Raw genomic sequence first — 22,839 nt, 5'->3', positions numbered from 1 at the left:
AGTAACCCAAACAACCTTCATGAGCGCCATCCATGCTGCTCATAAATCTTCCTAACTGTTAACAGTGGCTTGTCTTATTCACTCAGAGGGCTAGCACGGGCACTGAATGCATTTGAAATGCAAAATATCTCGCATTTGAGAGAGTTTAAGCTATTGCCATTGTAAATGACAGTGCCTTTTATTCATTTCAAAACAACACATAAATAAAAGGCATTGTCATTTACAATGCCAATAGCTCAAACTCTGGAAAATGCGAGACCTATTGCATTGCAAATGCTTGTTTTACCAAGTCACTGATATAGCGCCACAGTCTACTTTTAAAGCACATATTTTCACAGAATTTATTGGGAGGATAGCTCTAAATCTCCAAAGCATACCAGATGTGCCTGCTTCTTACTGGCTATAGGAACCTTACAATTTACACATTGCCATTATTTTTCCAAACACCTACTTAGTAACAACCTGTAGTCCCTAGTGAATTGGCCTTTAAGTCAACTTTTATCCAGTTTTACTGGTCTTCACTGCATTTCAAAAAGCATTTTGTAGTATATTTCATGAAGAATATTGCTATTGTTCAATCGTTTTACAAACACATTTACGTAATTAGTTTTATTGCGCTTTAGGTGTCATTTTACACTCAAAGGTGACGCAATACCTACCAAAGGGTGGGTAAATCTGGGCGGAAGAATATCATTTGAGGGAATAAGGGGAAAGAAATGGCTATTTCCATGCAGGACACAGACCAGCCAAAGAAAGTCCCTCTACAGCCTCAAGAAACTTTCAGATATTGGTCTGAACATTTACAGATTCATACATAACACTGGACGGGGCAGCCTCAATCTCTAGGCCTTTACCTCGCCCGGTCCATGGCAGTGGTATTATACACCGCCAGGTCAAAAAGTAGGGGAAACTTTATGAAATAAAAAGGTAAAATGCTATAAGATAAGGAGGTGTAAATTAAGACTTAGCAAGAACTGGGAACAACAAAGGCTCTGAGAATCGAGAGACACCCACAAAAATAAAATCTTGCCTGGGGATAAACCCAGCCAATACCTGATGGAACCTTACTTTCAACAGACAGTGCAAAGGATGTGCTCATTGGACACCTTCTCCTTTGCTTCTGGCTCAATCAGGTGAGGTGCTCCAAACTAGTGGGGTAAAGACAAGTCAGACAATAGTTGTGAAATGGATAGCTGGCATGGATCTGCGTATTGCTCTGAAGGCAGTCACAAAGTATGTGGTTGTCCCATAATACGCGACAACATACAAGAGCCATGGAAGTCTTTTTTTAACAAATGTTATAGATTTTAAATTGCATAATTGTACAGTCAGCATAATAGGAACATTGATTTTAAATAAGGAGAGCAGAGTTCGGCCTCACGCGGCTCACTTAATTTCCTAACAGCTGCAGTGTTTGCGGTGTGGTGGTCCGCGGGAGAATTCGATGTTGAAATCCGTGGGTGGTGAGAAACGAGGCCCCGCAGCACATGTGAAGGACATTCAAGAGAGGGAGTAATGCGTTTGTGGGGCCTGCAGGTGTTTATGTTGCTCAACGTATGTGGTCTGTGATGGATTTGGCACTGGGGGTTCTGTGAAATGCTGTCCACCTCAGTGTGTATCCAGAGGTCTATCCTGGGTCACCGGTCTCTAAAAACGATATGTTCCTGTAAATGTCCCCCTTTTGCCTTATGTCCAACCAGTTGTTTCACAGAGGTGCAGTTGCTTGTCCTAGTGTGTGTTCTAGTTGGAAGGGGCCTCCTCCTTTCCATCAGGTCAGTAGGGTTGAGAGGGTATGAAGGATTACAGGATCACTTTCGACATATGTAGGGTGCCATATTAATCTGTGCCTAGGGCTACCCTACATAGGGAATGCCTTCTCAGGTGCAGCTCACAAGCACATTTGCTCGCCATAATTGGCCATCCGCCGCATGGACGGTTATCCCTCCCATCACGATCCAGCTTTTTGCCAAAAGCAACACCAGTTCTGCAAATTTATTGATATGTTTTCTCCTATTGGTGGGTTGGAATTTCCCCAGCGAGCATGTCGTGAGGATTTTATGGAGCTGGCCTCAAGTAGCTTTGTTAATGTCACAACCTACTTTCATCCAGAAATCCTTCATTACTGGGAAGTTCCACACCAGGTGGAATCTGGTGTCGTCCACATGGCTTCAAGGGCAGCAACCTGGAAGATGATGAAGTTATACGTAGCCTGGCTGATGTGAGGTAAGCTTGATGGAGGTATTTAAAATCCAAAAGTTTAAATCTTCTGTTTCTGGGAACGTGCAGTGTATATTCTAGTATCCTGTGCCAGTTGTCACCAGTTTCCAATTCCAGCATTTGGTCCAATCGGACCTTCAGCTTGGTCACCAGTTTGTTAGAGGTCTTTGACAGAGCCCTGTTCAGGAGTGTAAACAAACTCCACCGCCTGTTACTCAGCATTACAGTATTGAACACTCCATTGAGCTCTGGTACGATCTGTCCATTAGTTCATATTCCTCCATCAGGTCTTGAAATATGCTTAAGACAGCTGCAGCATGTCCTACCCTGGAACTGTGTCCATGCATATACTCGTGCACATCTGTGAACATACCAATGAAGTTATTTATGACCAGGGAATAAGCCAAGGAGAACTGGAGAACTGAAGGAAGTTATCAATTAATTCTTCCTCAGTAGCTAGGTACCTGGCCTCAATGGGGTCTCTATGAACCTTGCTTTCAATTTAGCAGCACTTAATCCACGTTAGGAAAGAAGAAGAGCAAAGAAAGCTATGACTAGATCCATCCTGGCATTAACTCATAAACCAGATACAGGTCTACTAAACTGAAGCGCTCACTGATCTGCTGAGCTGGGTCGCCAACAGCGTTCGCAAATAATGTATGCGGGTCTAGAAAGGATGCTTTCAGCACTGACTCACCCGAAGCAAGTGGGCTAAAATAAAAAGGCAGATAACACGCAGAATGTTGTTACTTATACAGATATTGTGATACAAAGCAAAATCTGACAGGTTATGGTTACGTTAGCAGAAAATGCTGTCGCCCAGTTAGACCAGGGTACGCCATAGAGCCAGCGCTGGTCGGAAACTAATCCGGTTTAAAAGCCCAGCAAGGCTCTCGCTCTTGAAGCATGATGAGGACTGTCTGCTTTCATTACCCATCTTTGATCTAATGACACCACCAGTTTGAAAGATCAGACAATATGCAACAATTAAAAGAGCAAGGACTTCTTGAGACCACTAAGTGCTCTATTTGCAGAAGATTTGCTGGTGAAACATCACCCAAACTCCTAGGTGAAAAGGAATTATTTCCCAATGTTTTTACCAGTGTCTATTCTCATTTTACATACATAGAACAGTCTGGTACAGAAGTTACAATATTGTAAAGTAGCTTAATCAGCGATCTCATCAGAAGGCTAATGGTATATTGTATGTAATCAACAATAAAACAAATAGAGAAGAGAAAATAAAAATCAACAGAATCACAAAAACTAAACTGCTTAATATCAAGGCCATGTTAGAAGCAAATCAATGACAGGCACTGAGAACCTCTCACTGACTTTCAGCCTCAACTCCAGAGCTCTCAATCATGGCCATTATAAACACCTGACGGTGACTCAGTTCGAAGTATGCACTGTACAAGAGTAATATGCTGCACGAAAAAATAAATGCAGGAACACCACACCCTAGAAATAGCTAACACTCTTAGGGAATGCAAGATTAAGTAAAACGAGAAATATAAAACAGGAACGAAGCATGGATTACCTTAACATTTTTACATTCATTTTTCAGGAATTGATCAGCGATTTTGCCATTTGACCAAATGAAATTAATATAGGGCCAAATATGGACCTGTTTCAATGTCTGCTTTTAATTACTACCGGGTCTGAGACCTGGAGGGACCTGTCCCAGTTAAAGCTCTGAATTATACTTGAATTAGCAAACATGTGTGCTTATCATTCAGTAAATCCGATGTTTAACAGTGCACACTCCACTCACTTACAAGGCGGCCAACAGGAGAAGTTGTTACATTATTTCCTCGACTGTCTTACTGTCCCAGGCCTAACGAAAAGCAACCTCCACCGCTGCAACAATCATCTGCTGGAGGGCTGCAAGTGAAGGAGCCTCAGACTCAGCAGAAGTACTTGGTATCTTGTCCATAGTGGTGATACAGAAAGTGGAATCACACTGGATCAGGACACCACAGCTCCTGATTCCAACTTGTTTCTAAGTAAATGAGACAATGCGACTCGCGTAATCTCGCGGGAGCCGCCATATTGGAGTCACGAGACCAGCCAACCCAAGGCTGCCATTAAGAGAAAAAAACAGGGAAAATAGAAATAAGGGAGTGGTAAGTGCCGTGCACCCCACTCTAATATATATCGGTTTGGTCTACGTCTGCTCTGCAGGGTGGAACAACCAAGTTAGATAAAAAGACTGCTCGAGCAAGTCTATGCAGGGAATGAAAATTAATTAAAAACATATTAAAGTCAAAATATTACCTAACCTCAGACTTGCTAGGTAACAGCTTCATGTCACAGAAAGAAACCTAATCAACCAGTTATAGACAGACGAGGGCCCTGATAGTTTGCCAGCGACACTTGTCCCTTGACGAGTGTGTGACTACAGGGAGGTGCCCTCTCACCATACCCATGGTGCAAGACGAGCCCATTGTTCTTGACAGAATACTTGACAAGACTGGTCAAGTATGATGATTAACACATTAATGCATGAATTGTACTTATGATTAGGCAGGGTTTATTGCAGCCCTGACGAAGGCCAGCGACCCTATAGTGATATAGCTAGCCAAAACATGTTGGCTAAATTATATGGATTGATGACCCATTGTGTTCATCGTGAATCCAAATAGAATGGGTCACTTCTGGAAAAAAAAAAAGCATGCCACAAACAGTGGGTGAGGTGACCTATCCAATTCTTATTGGATTCCCGCGAGTAAAGAAGGGTAAGTGGAGTACTGCTCCTTTGGTAGTAAACACCTTAGCACTTGTGTGTCATTTGTTTATAGGAAGGACGTGTATAGGTCTAAACATTCTCTCTAACTTTCCCAGAGTGTGTGTAGCTGTTACATTTATACATTTGAAGGAATACCTACATTGAAACCAATATTCTGTTGTGCTTAGTATGGTCCCTGGGAAATAGCCTTGATCAGTGAATACGGAAGACTTCTCCCAGTCTGTATGGCTGCACCGACAAGAAGCGAATGCATTTATTCTGGCTGCACGTGCACACATAACTCTCTCACTACACTGTGCACAGTGGAAAGGGTGGGGGGGTCACCTGTGGGCAGTATCATGTTAAATCCATCCTGATCACTGGCTGGTTGGAGGGAGATGTAGGGCCAAGAATGATGGGGGATGAGAACTCCTCTTGTTGGCCTGCCACATCTTCTGCCAGCACGCCTCTTATATCTCACCAGGGCATTTGCACAACCCACATCTGTACAAGCCGGTTCAGCCCTTCTGCAGCCTCAGCACCAGGTGAAGCAGGTTGAGGTTGGTTTTAAATCTCACCATCATAGAGGAAGTGAAGGATAAGCAGGCAGGCTCTCACCTGCTGGAGCGGGATTCGGTTCACCTGTGAGCCAGGAAGCAGCCTTCACTAAGCACAACTGCCACACGCGTTCAGTATTTATAGGCAAGGTGTCTTCTCAAATGGCTGGGGTGGAGGTGAGGGCTATCAGCAGTTACTAAGACCCCCACAGGTCTTTGGGATTAAAAGCATAAATGACTCCTTTCTCCAAAGAACCTATTCAGGATGCAGTTTTGGATTTCAGTAGACCCACAGCACTTGTTCCTTGGATTGTCTCTGCTCTCCAGCTGCACACACACCAGCACAGATCATTAATATTTGAACTGCATCACAACAGAAAAGCTCACCCACCCAGGTATCTGTACCTCAGCCATCCTGTTTCCAATCCATAACATTTTACTGCTGCATCAGCCTCCCGGCCAAGGCTCTGGGACGTGAAGTGCAATGGTCTTCGACCACCACAGATCTTGACATCCTCACGCCAAGCCCTCCTTGGAGACTTTCATCAGTACCTAAGATGGATGCTTTCACACTATAGGTCTGATTTAGATCTCGGTGGACGGGTTACTCTGTCACCAAGTTGACGGGTATGCCGTTCACCAACATGTAAATCCCATAGGATATAATAGGACTTATATTTCGGCGAACGGGATATACATCATCGTTGTGACGGAATAACCAGTCTGCTGAGATGTAAATCAGACCCTATGCCCGTTCAAGACTGAGGTAGGCCTTGTTTTACAAATAAAAAGGAAGAATCACCACACAGATGGTGTCTGGGTGGATAGTTTAATTGGTTTATTTTATTGGGACTGTTTATAAAGCCACTGGACATGATAGGCCTAACGGTAAAGTAGCACAGCTGCCTCAAGTGAAGTGCCGTATAGTGCACACAACAGACATTCTGTCCTACAGAGGAAGCAAATACAGTTTTGTTGCAGGGGAAATGTGTTTGAACTTACTGTGCTTGGTGATTAGACAAGCAGCTATGTGAAAACAGCTTTCATTGGTGTCAGAGAGTAGTCTGTGAGATTAATGGACCTCATCTGATGATGTGTGACAGGATGAGGGGGCTCAGATTAATGGACCTCATCTGATGATGTGTGACAGGATGAGGGGGCCCAAATGAAGACCAAGCATAGTTCGAAGGAGGAAAGGGCTTGATTGTGGGGAATAAGATAAACTGGAATCATGCGGTTTGTGCTTTTTAGATATATATGGTGACTGAAGGACAAAAAAGGGACAATTACAAAATCCAGAAATTTAGAGGAGGCTGCATATGCCTTTTAAGTTCAAATAGTTGACCCACTCCTGGATGAGGTTCTAAGTGGTGCCTTTTTTTAGGAGGACAAACTCTAAAATTCTAGGCTGATGGAAAGTTACAATGTATACATCCAGTTTACATTATGTCTAGGCAGGATGGGAGTTTAAAGATGTCAGTAGCCAATGCCACTTTAGCGCGTAGTTGTGCTCTGGTGAATTGCATTGTCTTGTTGGATAAGTAGAACTCCCAGTGGCTTAATGTACAGGTTAAATTCACAAGAGCAAGAATAGGTCACCATGAACTCCACAGTATACAGCAATGTCTGAATGTGGAGAGGATTCCATCTGTATTAATCGTTTTCTGTCATAGAGGTACACGGTGAGCCAATGTAAAACCATGTCAGTGATGCAATGTTCAAAGCTTCACACTGCAGCGTGGATCAAAAATGATTTTAAATCTCACCCTTGATTCGCGTTATAGATATTTATGACCAAAGGCAACGTAACGTTTTTCCCATTCTGTGTCTTAGAGTATATGAATCTTAACTCCCAACAAGACACCCGATAGGTTATCAGCTTAAAATGATCTCCCTTTTCCCCCTAAAGACTTGCTTAGGAATCTACCTCAACCCACGAGCCTACAATCAGTTTTCAGGTCTTCATTCATACATTCAATCCTGCTCCTGGATGATCTTCTTACCTCTACCCTAGAGTACTGTTCCATCATTCCCTTCTCACCCTAGTATTACAGTCGATTCAAATGCTACCCTTACCTTCACTCTGGAGTCCTTGTGAGCCAGCATTTCTTTGTTGTTTGCCATTATCCGATTGGCAATGTACTTGTTGAGCGGCACGAGCAGTAAGGCAATACCCAGTCCACCAAGGAACGCCACCCCCACCTGCAAGTACAGCAGATAGAGAGTGATCGCAAACTGCACGGGGAGGCTCCATAGCTCGTGGAAGCTTGTGCAAAAATTTATGAGCCGGTCAGTGTCGGTGCTCATGAAGTTCACAATCTCTCCAGTGGAGAAATGGGAAAGTGTGGTGCCGTTGACGCGTAGGGCCTTACGGTAGATGGCGGAGACCACAGCAGCTCGAACCATCAGCATCACCTTGTTTACTTCATAGGTGAACTGGTTGCGCAAAACAGCACCTACGAATGAACTGGCGAAGAGCCCAAGGGCGAACAGGACTCCATGGCTCAATGGTTCTTGACGAGTCTCCATAAAGTTCACCAACAAGTTGAGCAGCAACGGGCCTGCAAAGGCCAGCATGGCGCTTGCCAGCCTGAGCAGCCCCAGCGAGTAGTATCTGACACCAAAGGTTGCATTGAGCACTGAGAGGAGATGCACCTTCTTCTGGAAATCTGGTGGTGTGGCAAAATTACTGTCCGTACCCTCTGTAGGTGCTTGGAAATTATCCGAAGTTTGACCACCGTTCGTTGTAACACCAGGCATGAGCTCCGAAGCAGCCATCTTTGCATGCCAGCAAGCATTGAAGCGCTGTCTGATGGTCACAGTGCGAAGGCGGCGTGGGAGGAGGTAGACATCTTGTGGTCTATTCAGCTTCTTTTGATATCCACGCTGCATCAAAGGGTTCAGCCAAAGATAGAAAAAGCGCGAGAGCCAGCTCTCGCCGTCTTCCCCAAAACAACCCCAGTCGGGCAGTAGAACCCCTGAATCAGTGAGAAGGGGTGCGTGGTCTGAGGGGTCGTTGATGGAGCCGAAACCTCGCTGGGTCGGAATAGGAGCCAGGAAGGCAAGTAGATAGGCCACCAAGCAGGTCAACTGGAGGCCTGTGATGGTGAATTTGGAGATGGGTCCAGGTTGTAGGGGATGCGAGGCCAATCCATTCTGGCTGTACCACACTAACGTGATGACCAGTGTTGGCACCGGAAGGAGTACCATGGCCGCCAGTGCCCAGGGGCCTCTGCATATGCGGTAAGCGGACTTGTAGAGCTTGAGGAGCGCAATACCGTGAGTGATCCATGCCAAAGCAGAGATGCCGCCAACTAATACCTCCAATGGAATAGTTCCCTGCTGGGGAAAGACAACCCCCAAGACGATACTCGTAACAGAGAGAACAGCAAAGAGAAAGGACACAGCGATCCGACACTTCCAAAAAGGCCTGGGGAGGTCTTCAGATCCAGCAAATCTACAAACATTGGGGAAAAAATGGAGGAGAATTATTATGCAACCAGGACAGCAGATCCATTAACAGTGGTATCAACTACAATGGGAAAAAAGCAGCAGGGAGTAAGCAAAAGACAGGAGGTGTAGTGCAGTGAATAACAGACAAGAAACAAGGAACTGAACGGAGGACGCAGAGAAAAAAAGACCTGGGAGTACAAGGCAAATGGAGAAGAATAGAGAAGGAGCTGATAAGAGGAAAAGAGAAATGGCAGAAATAGTCCCACATATCACATGTTTAGGTGCTTTTATTGCACACAATAATGTGGTTTAAAATCCATATTTAACATTCAGAGAGGCCTAGATTGTGTCTGTTTTAACCCCTCCAGCTAATTCGTCTTTAGGCATAAAAGGAATTTAGACAAGGACACCCCCAAACCAGTCTACAAAGCTTCGCCTTTGCTAATTGTTTAATTAGCAACTTCTTTATGGTAGCTAAATGAAACCTGAATATTTTAATTGCAATGGGGACCGACTGTTGGCTGAACATTGCAGGATTAGTATCAAGAATGTATAAGATTAGCCACTGTCACGTTTAATCAGCTGTCTATCCCTGAAATTTGAACACTTCAATTGAAATCAGGGTTCACTGTTTTCTCTGCGTTGCTGCAACAGCTTAAAAAATCTGACTTCTACAAATAGAAGATGGCTCTTCACAAAGCAAAGCACGTTTTCTCCACCACGCTGCATGCTTAACTACAAAATAAATTTAAAAAATCCCCTTATGTTTACAACAAGCAGTACAGTCCAGTATTTTCCTTACTGTTTTTAATATTTCCATTAAAACATAGCTTTCATCCTAATTTCAGTAAAATAAACATAACATAATATAAAAACCGATAACATAAAATGTGTAATATATGTCTACAACGCTGCCTCCAAGGTTCTGGTGACATTTACAGACTACGACACGTTGTCCCACATCTGGAAAAACTGAAGTGAATTTGAAGTGAAGGTTGACAAGCTTGAGATGTGACCCAGCCGGCTAGCAGGTGTGAAGAAGGGGGTTTGCAAAGCCTGCAAGTTGCAGAGTGCGAAAATGTCCCAGTCACAATGTCCAGGGTGTACGGGACGCTCCCCTGGGAGACAGACGCCTTGCTACGCCACTGAAAATGACTGAGATTGTCACACAAAAGAACCATGTCCTGAAGTGCGATAAGACCGTGCAGTTCCATTTTCTCGCTTTGTTGGGATGGACGCATAAAAGCGGAGCTCGTTTTAAAAAAGGCCACAAGATGGCGCCAGTGTACTACGGGAGGTATAGAAATCTCAATATATGATTATTATGAAGTGGAAATATCCTGCTATTACAGAAATTCATATGCAAGGCAAACAAACGTCAGAGATTTGAAGACCGAAACACAAAACCACACACCCGCCTGATTAATGTAAAAAAGCACCCTCTGCTCAAACATAGTATCAAACAGATGTGGATGTCAATCAATCAGGGTTGGTAAAGCGCAACTACTCACCCGTGGGGTCAAGGTGCGGGGGGGGGGGGCTCCTTTGAGTGCTGGGGTAATCTGGAGAGCCAGGTCTTCAGGTCCTTCTTGAACTGGGGCAATGTGGGAGCTTGCATGCAGTGGAGGGGGGGGGGTCGTTCTAGGCTTTGGCTGCAAGGTAGGAGAAGGCCGTTCCTCCCATTCTGGTCTTGTAGATACATGAGACGGTGGCCAGATAGGGCTCGGCTGATCTGAGGTATCTTTTGGGTGGGTGGAAGGAGTGGAGGTTGCGAGGTATGCGGGTCAGGAGTTGTGAAGGGCCTTGTATGCGTGGGTGAGGAGTTTGAAGGTTATTCTTTCGACTGGGAGCCAGTCTAGATCGCAAAGATGATGGGTGATGCGACGGTGATGGGGTATGTCGAAGATAATCTGGTAGCACCATTTTAGACAGTCTGGGGTTTGCAAAGGAGTTTCATGTTGATTCCGGCATAAAGAGCGTTGCCGTAGTCCAGTCTGTTGCTGATGAGTGTGTGCGGGACAGTTTTTCTGGATTTGGATGGGATCAATCGGAATGTCTTTCAAAGCATGCAAAGGGTGTCGAAGCAGGTCTAGGATACGGCATTGATCTGGCGGTTCATTGTGAGCGATGAGTCTAGTATGATACCGAGGTTTTGTGCGTGGTCCATCGGGGTGGGGGGGGATTTCCGAGGATGAGGGGCCATCAGGAGTCGTCCCAGGTGGAGGCGGTGGAGCCAAGGATGAGGACTTCTGTTTTCTCGGAGTTGAGTTTCAGGCAGCTGTTCTTCATCTAGGTGGTGATGGCTTTCATCCCTTCTTAGAAGTTGTGTTTGGTGATGTTGGGTTCGTTGGTGAGGATCAGCTGTGTGTCATCAGCATAGGAGAGGATGTTGAGCCCATGGTTCCTGACGATGGTTGCGAGGGGGGCCATGTAGACATTGAAGAGGGTGAGGCTGAGGGTGGAGCCCTGGGCTACTCCACAGTTGGTCTCTGTCGGATACAAAGGGTAGGGAAGGAGTCTGATCCACTGAGTTTTGCCAGTGAGGAAGGAGCATATCCAGTCAAGGGCTTTGCCGCGGATGCCGGCGTCATGGAGTCTGGTGGCTAGGGTGCGGTGGGAGATGTTGTCAAAGGCAGGCGAGAGGTCCAGTAGGATGAGGGCTGCCGTTTCGCCCTGGTCGAGGAAGGTGTAGATGACATCGGTGGCGGCTAGTAGGGCGGTCTCAGTGCTGTGGTTGCTGCAGAATCTGGATAGGGAGATGTACAGGACGTTGTTAGCTTCGATCAAGTTTGCTAGCTGGGTGTTGACGGCCGCAAAACAAAGCTTCTAAATACATGCCAAACAATGAGCCAGTCTAAACTCCAGAAAAATAGGGGCCAAATTGGAAAACTGGTAAGTAAGAAGATTCCCCTGGGGCCCCTCTCTCATCCTGTAGTCGGCCTGCCTCGGGCCCCACGTGGCAGAGGGCCTGGACAGATTCTGTCAATTGATTATGATCAGATCATGCCAATAATCTGATTGGATACCAGCCAGGGAGGTGCAGGCTAGGTAAGGCAGGGAATCCCTGTTTAATTTATCGTTTCACATCTGCCCCGCCCAGCTACAGGGGTCTGGCCTAGGCTGTGGACTGTGCCATGCTACTACTGCGAGTGACATTATTCTGTTCGCAAGAAAGTGTCACTCATAATCATTGAATGTCACTCATTATTGCAGTGGAATTATGAAAATTTCACTCATAAGCAATCTGAAACCTTGGCAGCTATGCAGCGCAGGCTCAACATCTGGTGATTCTGAGCAAATCATATAATTACCCCATGCCTACAAAAAATGAACGCGTCCTTGTGTAATGTAACTAGTGCTCACGTAAAACGCTCCAATACCTTCAGGTTGAGTTCATGCTATATAAAACTGAAAACAAAAAACCTGTTTCCTGACCACTGGGGTGTCTGCCCGTGAGACTATTGTCCACCAGAACCAGCTCAAGTGCAGGGGCGTACCACAGGCCCCCGCAGTCCCTGTGGTGCTGGGGGGCTACTGAGCTGCAGGGGGCCCCCTCAGAAGAGTACTCAGGCTTGATAGCTCAGGATTAAATCTGGAGTGGGGGCCCCTCTGTGCACCTTGCAGGGGGCCCTTTCAACTTTTGTTACGCCACTGCTCAAATGTCTGTGAGACGCAGACCTACCGAGTTTGTAGTATTTGGGGGGCTCTGTAAGACAGTTGTTTGCTAGGGAGGACTCTGGATGTGGTGAGAGACACAGCGTTGGGCATGGTTAGAATGGTGTTTGCCTACCTGGGAGTGCCCACATAGCAGGCACTCATTACAGCCAGCAGCAGGTGTGGGAGGGCACTCAGCAGCAGCTGGTTGAAGCAGTACCCGATGCTGCCATCCTCCCAGACTGGAAGTGGGTCTGAGGGGCTGGACCCACAGAGCTCGGGTAGCAGCCAGTCCATCGCGAAGCAGCGCCAGCGGAAGACCCTACGGAGGAAAGAAAAGAAATGTGACTGCAAGGCAGGACCAGCATCCACAAACCACACCTGCAACCATTAAAAAGCTTCACTGACAAGCTAGCTACTGATTAACTGTGAAGGAAATGTTTAGACAATGGTATTTGTCCATGTACGTAAAGCAAAGGAATTTACAAGGCGATCATGGCTTATGGCAAACTCAAGGGCCAGCCGGACCATGCATGACGAAAGAGGTTATTGAAGTTAGCATAATTCTACCTGCAGGTGCAAGCCTGTATGACACTGTGCCGTTCCCTTAGAGATCATTGGGATAGGGACCTAGTGTTACACAACATTGCCATGTACTGTGATAATGCAAAAATATAAAATAAAAAAAAATGTTTAACAATAAAATTTCACAATAGTGTTGTCTAATTAGGCAGGGGAATCTCAAAACCTATGTATCTGTATCTTTGATATAATATTCTAATGTTCAATATACGGTAGTTATTCAATACGCGTATACAAATCCATTAAGTATAATATACACACAGGTAATCTTTCAAGCAGTGTTTGCTATGGCATATATAGTACGAAACCTTCAAGGGGATATATGAAACTGCAGACACTGTCCTTCCAGTCCAACAAATTTTCATGTAGTTTATCATCAGTTTTATATATTTATAAACGTATTTCTTCAGCTACAGACCACCCTAAAACATTGTTGATCCAGTCGCGTACCCGTAGGACTCTGTTCAAGAGCAGTGTGTAGCCAAACAATGTTAGTGAGGTAAATCACACAGCTTTTCTGTTAATCTTACTGGCTAAATAGCAAATAGGTAAGTTTTCAGTGACATGTTAACACATTTCTGATATCTATCTGCTGTTTTACTCCAATAAGCAGCCACAGCCCAGCATGCTCAGCTCCAATGAAGAGAAGCTGCAACACCTACCCTGTATTGAGGGCACCTAGAACTTCTATCTGGATCAGGTTTATGCAGCACAGCAGCTGTAATATGGGTCCTATGAATAATGTCAAAGTGTTTTCGTCTAATCCTGGCATTACTGGCTACATTATGTTATATTCCTAACAACCCGTCTCCTTCCTGTGTTGTCAGGGATCTGCCGCAGTCAGTCAGTCAAATAACTTTATTCGGTTTAAATAAACCATAAAAGTAAGACATTCATACACAATATATGCAAATATTTTGTCTCAAATTAATACAATAAAATATCATTTGACTCAGATAAACCACAATTTCTCATAAAATCATTACAATACAGAACTCTAAAAATCTACAAATATAAACAGGAGACGTCAGTTTTGTTTATGATTCATACAATTTCCTTATTAAGAAAGCATTCCTGATAAAATGTATAACTACAGTGCAAATTGCTTCATTCGATAAGGATAATAAAAGATTAAAACCCTCCTGATAGTTGCAAGGACAAGCTTTTTTTTAAAAAAGGAATGAGGAACCGGGCCCTTGGTTCCCTATAAAGTGCGCAGAATAGAATAAGGTGCAAGGTACTTTGTTTTGTTGAATTGTCACACGAGCAGGGAGAGAGGTTATTGCACCAACCGGCCTGCTTAGGACAGGCCATTACAAAATGCAAAGTGCAAAGGCGAAATCTGGTCAAGAAAAATCTAAGATGTGCGTTAATGGTAAAAGACAGGTAAAATTGGGGATACAAAAACCGCTGGTTAATGTAGGGTTGCAGCCCTCTGCCGCAGTCTGTTTCCCACTTTCGCCTAATCAGAAGCAGAGTCTTGGGTATGTGTTCTCTTAATGAGGTTTAACCCAGAGATCACTCTATTCCCTGATCAGCATCTGACACCATAGCTAATGTTTGAGATACATGCGGTGTCTTGTACTTGTTACCCACAAGTGTTTCTCCTTCGCTTAATTTCTGCTATTGTAAGACTTGCTCTTCATCTAAATTGCAGTTAGTACCTGCATATTCAGGTGAATGGAGTGTATCATTTGCATACATGTTCCCCATGTACTAACAGCTGCCCTGCTCCCACTTACACGTATCCATTGTTTCGTTCCTCAGTGGAAATCTCAACAAATCGCAACAGGTTTATGTTTCTGGAGTTACATCTTCCATGCATCCATCACTATTATCACTAAGTGAGTTTGTGTCCCTGGTCCACCTTCTTCTGGATGAGCGTAGTCCAAGGTTTTATGCCCTTTAAACCAACCACGGCCATAGTTCACTTGGGTGCAAGGTGGTACCCTGCAGACCTGGAACCCGCAAGCATCCCTCTTCAGTATCACATTGCCTGTGTCCACCTTTACTCAGCCTCGTTTACCTCTCCGGACTGGAGCCAGCGGGAGTATGTGCACTATTGAAACACTGTGGTCGCAAAGGATACAGAGAGCACTGGAATAAATATAAGCAGTGGCAAAGAAGAAGAACTTTAGCTACTGCTATCCCGCCGGAAAGAAATAGTGGCCAGCTTTGCTAGAAGTCAAAGGATTTTCTTATATTTTGATTTGACTTTATATGTGTTGAATTTATACCATGCCATGGTTGTGTGGGTTACATTAATTTCTAAGAACCGGAAGGAGGTACATCCCATGGTAAAGCAAAACGTAGCTGAGATGATCCCAAGACTGGTCTTAATGAACCCACTGGAAACGGATGTATGACGTTACAACGCATACATTTACATCGCAGTACACTACATCGCGGTTTTGACAACGCAAGTCGTTTCAACGACTTGCGCTAGATGGCGCTCTAGGACAAGGAATAGGACTTAGGAGTAGTATAATTTACTATTCCAACTCTAGTCTACGTACAGTAGGGAAGGTGTTGGATACTAAATTATACTATTCCTTGTCCTAGAGCGCCCTCTAGCGCAAGTCGTTGTAACGACTTGCATTGTAAAAACCGCGATGTAATCCCCGCGTTGTAAACAATGCTTCCCCTGGAAACAGAACTGCTTTTTTTAATTGATCTGAAGCTAAGACAATATTGCAAAACGAGTGGCTTTCCCACCGATTCCACTTGGTCTTGTAGATTAACAAGTGTGTCGTCTGGCATGCGTGCCTCCAAAAACCTCCATGTTCATGTCTAAGAGTTTACAGGCCAGAGGTTCTGGGGCAACCCTGCCTCGTGTCCCTTTCTACTTCCCACTCAGCTCATATTGTATCGCTTGTCTTACCTCTCGCCAGAAATCTAGGGTATAGTAATATTATCATCGGCCTGGACCACGGTCTGGAATTCATGAGTTCAAGCACCTCAAGCAGATCTTCGGTGAAATCTTATCAAAGAACATTTCATGGTCCAAAGGCAGGTCTTCATAGCCAAGTTCCTCACACGTCACACTTATACAATCTTAAATCCCAATACTGGTTAACAGTGTATTCCGTCTTACACATCAATGGCAAGATGCTATATGAGGGCGATGTCAACAGTGTAGCAGGAATCCAACCACTGGATTGTGGTAGACACCAATAAATGACATGACCCCTCAGGGACGCAGCATTATGAGGTAATGATTTATCTTAATCATTATTCTCCATAGCTCTCATAGCCAGTGTAAGAGAACTGAGACTCTTCACTGCAGTGAATGTGCTTCGTTGATCAGATCCATCCATCTTCACTAAGACTAGGCACTCACAACAGAAGGCTCCTGTATAGAGCTTCTGTATTCCCGGCCTCGCCGCATTTACAACAGTTGTCCTCCAGACCCTCAGTTTCATCTTTCGTTTAAGTCACTCAGCGTCTGAGTCCTCCAGCCACCTCTTAACTCAGCTGTCTAGGATGCGGAGGAGGGTACTCGTCTTTACTCCCGGTTTCTTTCAACTTTGCCTGTTTGCTGTCTTTGCCAGTGTGTGTTCCAACAAGCGGGTCTTGCAATCTGTGGCTCAGACTAGATTCACTGAGTGCAGTCTCAGCTGCACTCCTGTACGTCACCCTATGCTTACGATTTAGAGACCGGAAGACTAGAAGAGGCCGCACTCATAGCAAGGGACAGCTCTGGACAGAGTGAGCTTCTCATACTCAGTTACACAATCGGTTGATCAAACTACAATCAACAAGCTCAATAATATACAGCATGACCTGCACTAAATCCAGGGGTGACCTCGTTCTTGCTAGCAACCCCACCAGACCAAATAAAGGGCGGGACTGAAAACTTGTACGTGCCAAAGTAACAAGTTTTGAGGAAGCAGCAGCATTGCCACTCGTCGTCCAGACAGAAAAAGGGATCAATGATGGAAGTGAAGAAGATAGCTGAGGTTGCATCGTAACATACCTAAGAGAAAATGATTTGGCCATCTCTGATCCATTACACAATCCACCCCCAGATTTAGAAAATCCAAGAAGGATTTGGCCTTTTTGAGATCTCCACTGGATGCAACAAACAGCCCATCTGAGCTTTATAGCGATGTAGTCTTCTTTGGTCAATGATTCCTGTCCAGCAGCTGAGCTCCCCATGGTTGCCAGCCAATTCCAAAGGCACAGTTTGGTTTACACTACAAAGGAGAATCTGTGCAGATACACTTGAAGTTTCCTATGCGTAAGGGCGTGCAGACCAAGTTTCATATTTTCTGCATCACTGTAGAAGATTTTCATTCAGATTCAGTTGTGCAATCAAGCGCATGTACCACGCGGCATTCATCTGGCTCCACACCGCCCACTTCTCCGTATAAAAAGAATCAGCCTGAACATTATGGGGTTCTTTAGGATGAACACTACTCCGAACAGGATTATGGAGCAGAACCGGCTCAAGATCATCCAAGCTTTCCAGCCATTCAGGTGTGCACATGACCTGCTCTGGGCTTCTGATGTTGGAATAGCTAGCCCAGGAATCCTACAGACAGCTCATCCTCAAAGCCAGCTACCATAGCACACAAAGTCTGTGTACCTAGCAGTACCTAGACTTTCTTTTACTTATTTCTGGATCTGAAGTATCAACATGGCTGGCAACAGCTTCACCTTTACCTATAGAGACTTGACAGGACATGCCCTTAGTAAGCATGCGAGGTTTAATGGTCTAATGACTATAGTGCTGACATAGACCCTATCCCCGTAAAAAACATAAAACATATCCGTCCCAGTGCTCCGCATGTAAGTTTCTTCCATATAAACCCAAATGTAGAAATACATACAAGCAAAGGCACTTTTCTGCTGTAAGGCCGGTCTCTCCAGCCCTGCATTTACATGGAGTGGAGGCAATCAAGAGACTATTCCCAATCTGGGCTGAACATTGCAATATAAGCCTCAGATGGAAATTAAATGTAAAATGCTTCAAGGAAAGATTTGTAACGTTCTTGTAATAATTAGATTTATAAAAACGTAAGTTCATCTCAAGTTTAGTGAATTTCAGTGAAAATCAAACTTAGCCTTTGATAAAGTTTGATAAATCAGACGTGATGGAAATTAACACGGGGAAAAGGCCCAATATTCACCACACTATGCGGAGTTTGGTGCAGTAACAGAATCGATGGCTCGAATTCTGAGGAACCTCCGAACAGTCACAAAATGCTTTTGTTTCTGATGTCCTTGGCTTCGGTTAAGTATGGATTTTTTTAGGCCCTTAACATTTTTTAGGAAGCAATTTGGAACACGTTATTATTTTGGTGGAGTGATTTTCCAAATAGGTTGAACATGGATTGATTAGAAATCCGACAGCAGAAGTTGTTGCAGATTTTCACCAAAGATTATACTGTGCAATTTATGTTTTTAGGATGAAATAATTATTGTCTACAAATGGGATTGACCATACATGCATTCCCTTGTATGCTCCCAATTTTACTGGTCTAGCAGAGAAGGTCAACAGAACTGTAATTGAAGAAATTTGCTTTGGCGTCTCCCACACACCCACCACCACAGCGGATTTTCTACCTTTCAACTTGTAAAAGGGCACCTTCCCCATTCTGAAATCAATCTGAATTGGCTGCACGAATATGAATCCTGCCAGGTTTGTGATCGTATGTGTCATATTGCCTCTCAGAATGTTAGGCGCAGTCAAAAGAAGAAGTCAACAAAGAGGAGATGGTACAAGTCCAAGAACGGGGCCGGGGACTCAAAAGTCAAAGTTGGGGATTGGGGTTAAGATAAACCAAAATCCATGGCTGGTAAACAAGGGCATTTCTACATTCCCTGGTCTCTAAAAAGTGATATGCACAGCCAGGTCCTCAGTAAAACTGGATGAAGGAGGTGGGGGAGCCTCGGCACAGTGGTGTGCCCAAGTGGGATGATCAATTATGAGCGGAATTCAAAGAACTTCCTTCGTCAGGCAAACATCTTCATTTGGATTTGCAACTTCAGCAAAGGTCTGTTTGTGGAAGCAATGTGGTATAACATCGTTTTTTAAAATATTTTTTATTGTTTAAGATACAGCCTTTTACAAAAAACGTAAGTGTTAAATGATCACTTATTTCAGACAAATAGAAGTAAAAATTTCCAGCTCGAATATACTTACATAGATCTTCACCGTTTACAAAATCATTGATATCAAATTATCTCCAACTTTACTGTATAGAACGGTGCTGTTTAGAGATTCTCTTGCGACTTCGGTGGATAAGGCACAGAGCAGCTTGCATAGGTATGTATTTCACTTACCACATGCAACGTCTCGAGCCCAACTTCGCCTAGAGGTTAACTTAAGGAGAGGTCAGCTGATGCCCCAGACAAGATACCGGTCTTATTGCCTCAAGCTCAAAGAGGCGCAAGCAGATGCTGCGAGAAGGGCTTTATGGGCCTGTGTAAGGAAAGGTCCTTCCACATAGAAGTCGTGTCTGGAGGTGTCATTACACGACCTAGAGGCCGAGGAGCTCTGGAATAGCGCCCCTCTGAGGCTAAGTAAACTATTGAATAAAAAGGCAAAGCTGCTATCAGGCATACTGGACAGAAAGGAATTTAGCCATGAGTCTCCAAATTATCACCTGCGCTTTATAATTCTATTAATGTTGCATCATATCTGAAGCAACCATGGATGCAAGAGCTAAAAAGGAAAATGATGTGCTACAGGATTGGTCTGATGTCCCTCAAAGCTCATGGTTATGGCAGAGTAAAATACACGTCTCGGATAGGACCTGTAGGCTCTGTAGGGCAGCATCTGAATCAATAACTCACAATGTATGTATATTCCCCCAAGTCTCCTGGAGCTTCGCAAATTTTCATTAAGGCAGATATTTAGATTATTAAATATCCGTTCAAGTGCCCCGACGATGGGACTTTGTCGGGCGATTCAGCCCAATTAACAGCAAGGTTCTTGACCTCTATGAAGCAGGCAATCAAAGTATTGAACGACAAAGCCCTTATGCAGCACAGCGAAGTGAGTCGCCCAAAGGGAGCACTGTGCTGCATATGACGCCGCAAGAAAATAGCCAAACTGCATTGTATTGAATGAGGATTTTAATGGGTCTGTAATAATATTGCACCGTTACTCTTGCTGGACTTACATTTTTAAGAAAAAGATTTTAATAAGGATGTCATGTTGATGAGTATACGATACGTACCATAAAGTAAAGCTTTTTATTCATGGGGCTCACTGGTGCATTGCGCCAGCCCACAGTATATCCCTTTGTATCAATGTCAAAGTGGCAAGATAAAAAAAAATTGTTAGGACAGAAGGACCAATAGCTTTGCCTAAAGGCCATGAACTGGAGGGCCCTGTCGCTTAGAGAATTATTATACAGTCTGTGGGCATTGTTTTTATAGAATTTGTTTTTTAAAATTGGAAATGTATTTCAGCAGTTTAATTATTTATGTTTTTTGTAAGGATTTTAAGGAGCCGTAAAATAAACTTCTTTATTCATTCAGTCATACTGAGCCAATGACTTGAGCTTTTAAAAGAAAATAAAGGAAAAAAAACAAGAAAAGCATTCACTATTTTTCGAACAAATCAGTACATTTTTAAATATTCTAAAGTTTAGATAACAATTATATCCCCTTTTGTGGCACTCCCCCACCAGATTATAATCATTCCACGTGTATCTTTAGTTAAGGTGACTGCAGTGACTAAAGTGGCTGTGCTTTGAAAATTTAATAAGAAGGAAGTGCAGTACATTGTTTTCTTTTTTTCTGTGCTTCCCCCCTTTTTTTAAATATTCGGTAAACCTTAATCTTCTAGTGGGCTATCCACATGGGCTCACTGGCTCCAAATTTTGTAATTAAGTTGGTACTTTATTAATTCAGCCATGGTACTAAAATTTCAGCTTACTTATTTTCTTCTGCAAAAAGAACAATTGATGGACAGAATGCAGAACAATGCCATACCCCTCATCAGCCAGTATTGACTCGGGTGGCATGGAGAGCATGGGACCCACGTCTGGGCATACCCGTCCCACTCGAGGTGACAAATGCAAAAACAACAACTGATGGACGGACGTGGGTCCCGTGCTCTCCATGCCAGTGGAGTCAAACTATCCTAGCTGATGAGGGGTGAAAGCCCGAAACCGGTCCTAGGATGCTTGTTTCCAGTCCAGGGAGGACATGGCCTGCCAGTTCGGGCTGGACTGTTCCCATTGGGTGCAGGGTCTAGACTGATTTGCATATGGCTGGGTCCAAACTGGAAGGGCATGGTGAGCAAAAAAACGATGGATATAGGCCCAGATCTCTGTACTGGGGTGAATGTATGACATTGTTCAGAATTCTGTCCATCAACTGTTCTTTTTGTACTTATTTTCTTCAGCTTATTCTCCTCCTCTGAAGAAGATGGGCATGTGGAAGACTTCCATTATATAGTAATTAGGGAGCAGGCATTTGTCACAGCTAGAAATACAAAGTGAAGATTGTCTTTATCTAAAGACTTCTGATGTTAAACCAAGTACAGCTGTTAAAGAAATATATACAATGTTCTATTGGGGTCATTAACAAGTCATGATTTGAACTGCGTTTTAGTTTTTAAAAAAATCACTAAGTTTACAAGTCATCTGATAAACAATGGGATAAATGTTTACAATTACCTAAAGGGGTCTCTACAGGAATTATTGGGACCTTCTTTTGCAAAAAGAGTCTTCGCCTACTAGTCTATATGCGATGCAAGGTCTTATATCTAACCTTTTGGGTGTTTTGGGATCTTTTATAGCCCACTTGAGATTTTTTTTTTAGCATTAGAAGAATCAAAGAAGTATCCCACGTTGATCCCACCATTGAGAAATGGTGCATCAAGAGCATGTTTGAGGCCGCATAATAAAGCCTAAAAATAGGTAATCCAAGCCCACCTTCAGATTTTCACATTTGTAATATCTTCAAACTTGAACGTGGTGTTTGAAAACTCAAATGATTGTCGTAATACAACTTTCTAATGTGGAAAGAAACTTGGGATCCAACTTACAATGAATACTTGAAGGAAAAAATAAGAATAAGTGAAGAATGGACATCTTAATCAGCACAATTCGACCCATCAATGACAATATAAGAGATTTCCATAAAGCGAATAAATTACTAATTTTGTCTGTAAGTGGGTTACAGTTCAAAGAATAAGCATTGATTGGTGGGTCCAAAAAATAAATCTCTAAATACCTTTTCAAATTTGTATTATAACTTGCCTTTAATTTAGATGGAAAAATATTGGGGGTGTTAAATAGAAGGGCTTCAGTCTTGGATTGTTTTTTTTTTTTGTTTTTTTAAACCGTTTATTACAGAATCCAAAAGATATACAAAGATGGGCCTACAACCTTCAGGCCGGCCGCTAGCAGACAGAAAGAGCATATAATACAAACAGTAGAACACGCTGCGGCAGAAGAGAGATCACAGGAGTTGAAAGAAGCGTTGGCAGCCACACCATCCGGACCCCACACAACGGTTTCATTTTTATATAAATAACAAAGAAACAAGTCCACAAGGCAACCCACAATCGGAACAATAGCATGTGCTCCCCTGGGGGGGACCCTACCGGTCCACAGGAATATCAAGGGGGGGGATAGGTCGGGACGGAGACAAAGTGAACTCAAGCCCAGAACCAGGAAGACAAGC

General features: G+C 43.8%; 1 protein-coding gene across 3 annotated transcripts in view; it reads right to left on the bottom strand.

Moving 5' to 3' along the window:
• The window catches only part of ABCC10 (ATP binding cassette subfamily C member 10), a 209,649-nt gene that overhangs the window by 121,077 nt on the left and 65,733 nt on the right, over nt 1-22,839 (bottom strand). For all 3 annotated transcript variants that reach the window (XM_085610306.1, XM_085610307.1, XM_085610305.1), the window contains exons 2-3: nt 12,746-12,931; nt 7,579-8,959 (exon numbers count right to left, since the gene is read on the bottom strand). In XM_085610306.1, coding sequence (XP_085466432.1) covers nt 7,579-8,959; nt 12,746-12,906 — 1,542 coding nt within the window. In that variant the 5' untranslated portion in view covers nt 12,907-12,931. The remainder of the gene's footprint in view (nt 1-7,578; nt 8,960-12,745; nt 12,932-22,839) is intronic.

This window comes from Triturus cristatus, chromosome 6 (genome assembly GCF_964204655.1).
Source record: "Triturus cristatus chromosome 6, aTriCri1.1, whole genome shotgun sequence".
Taxonomy (NCBI): Eukaryota; Metazoa; Chordata; class Amphibia; order Caudata; family Salamandridae; genus Triturus; species Triturus cristatus.
This window is presented reverse-complemented; position numbering and strand designations above follow the sequence as displayed.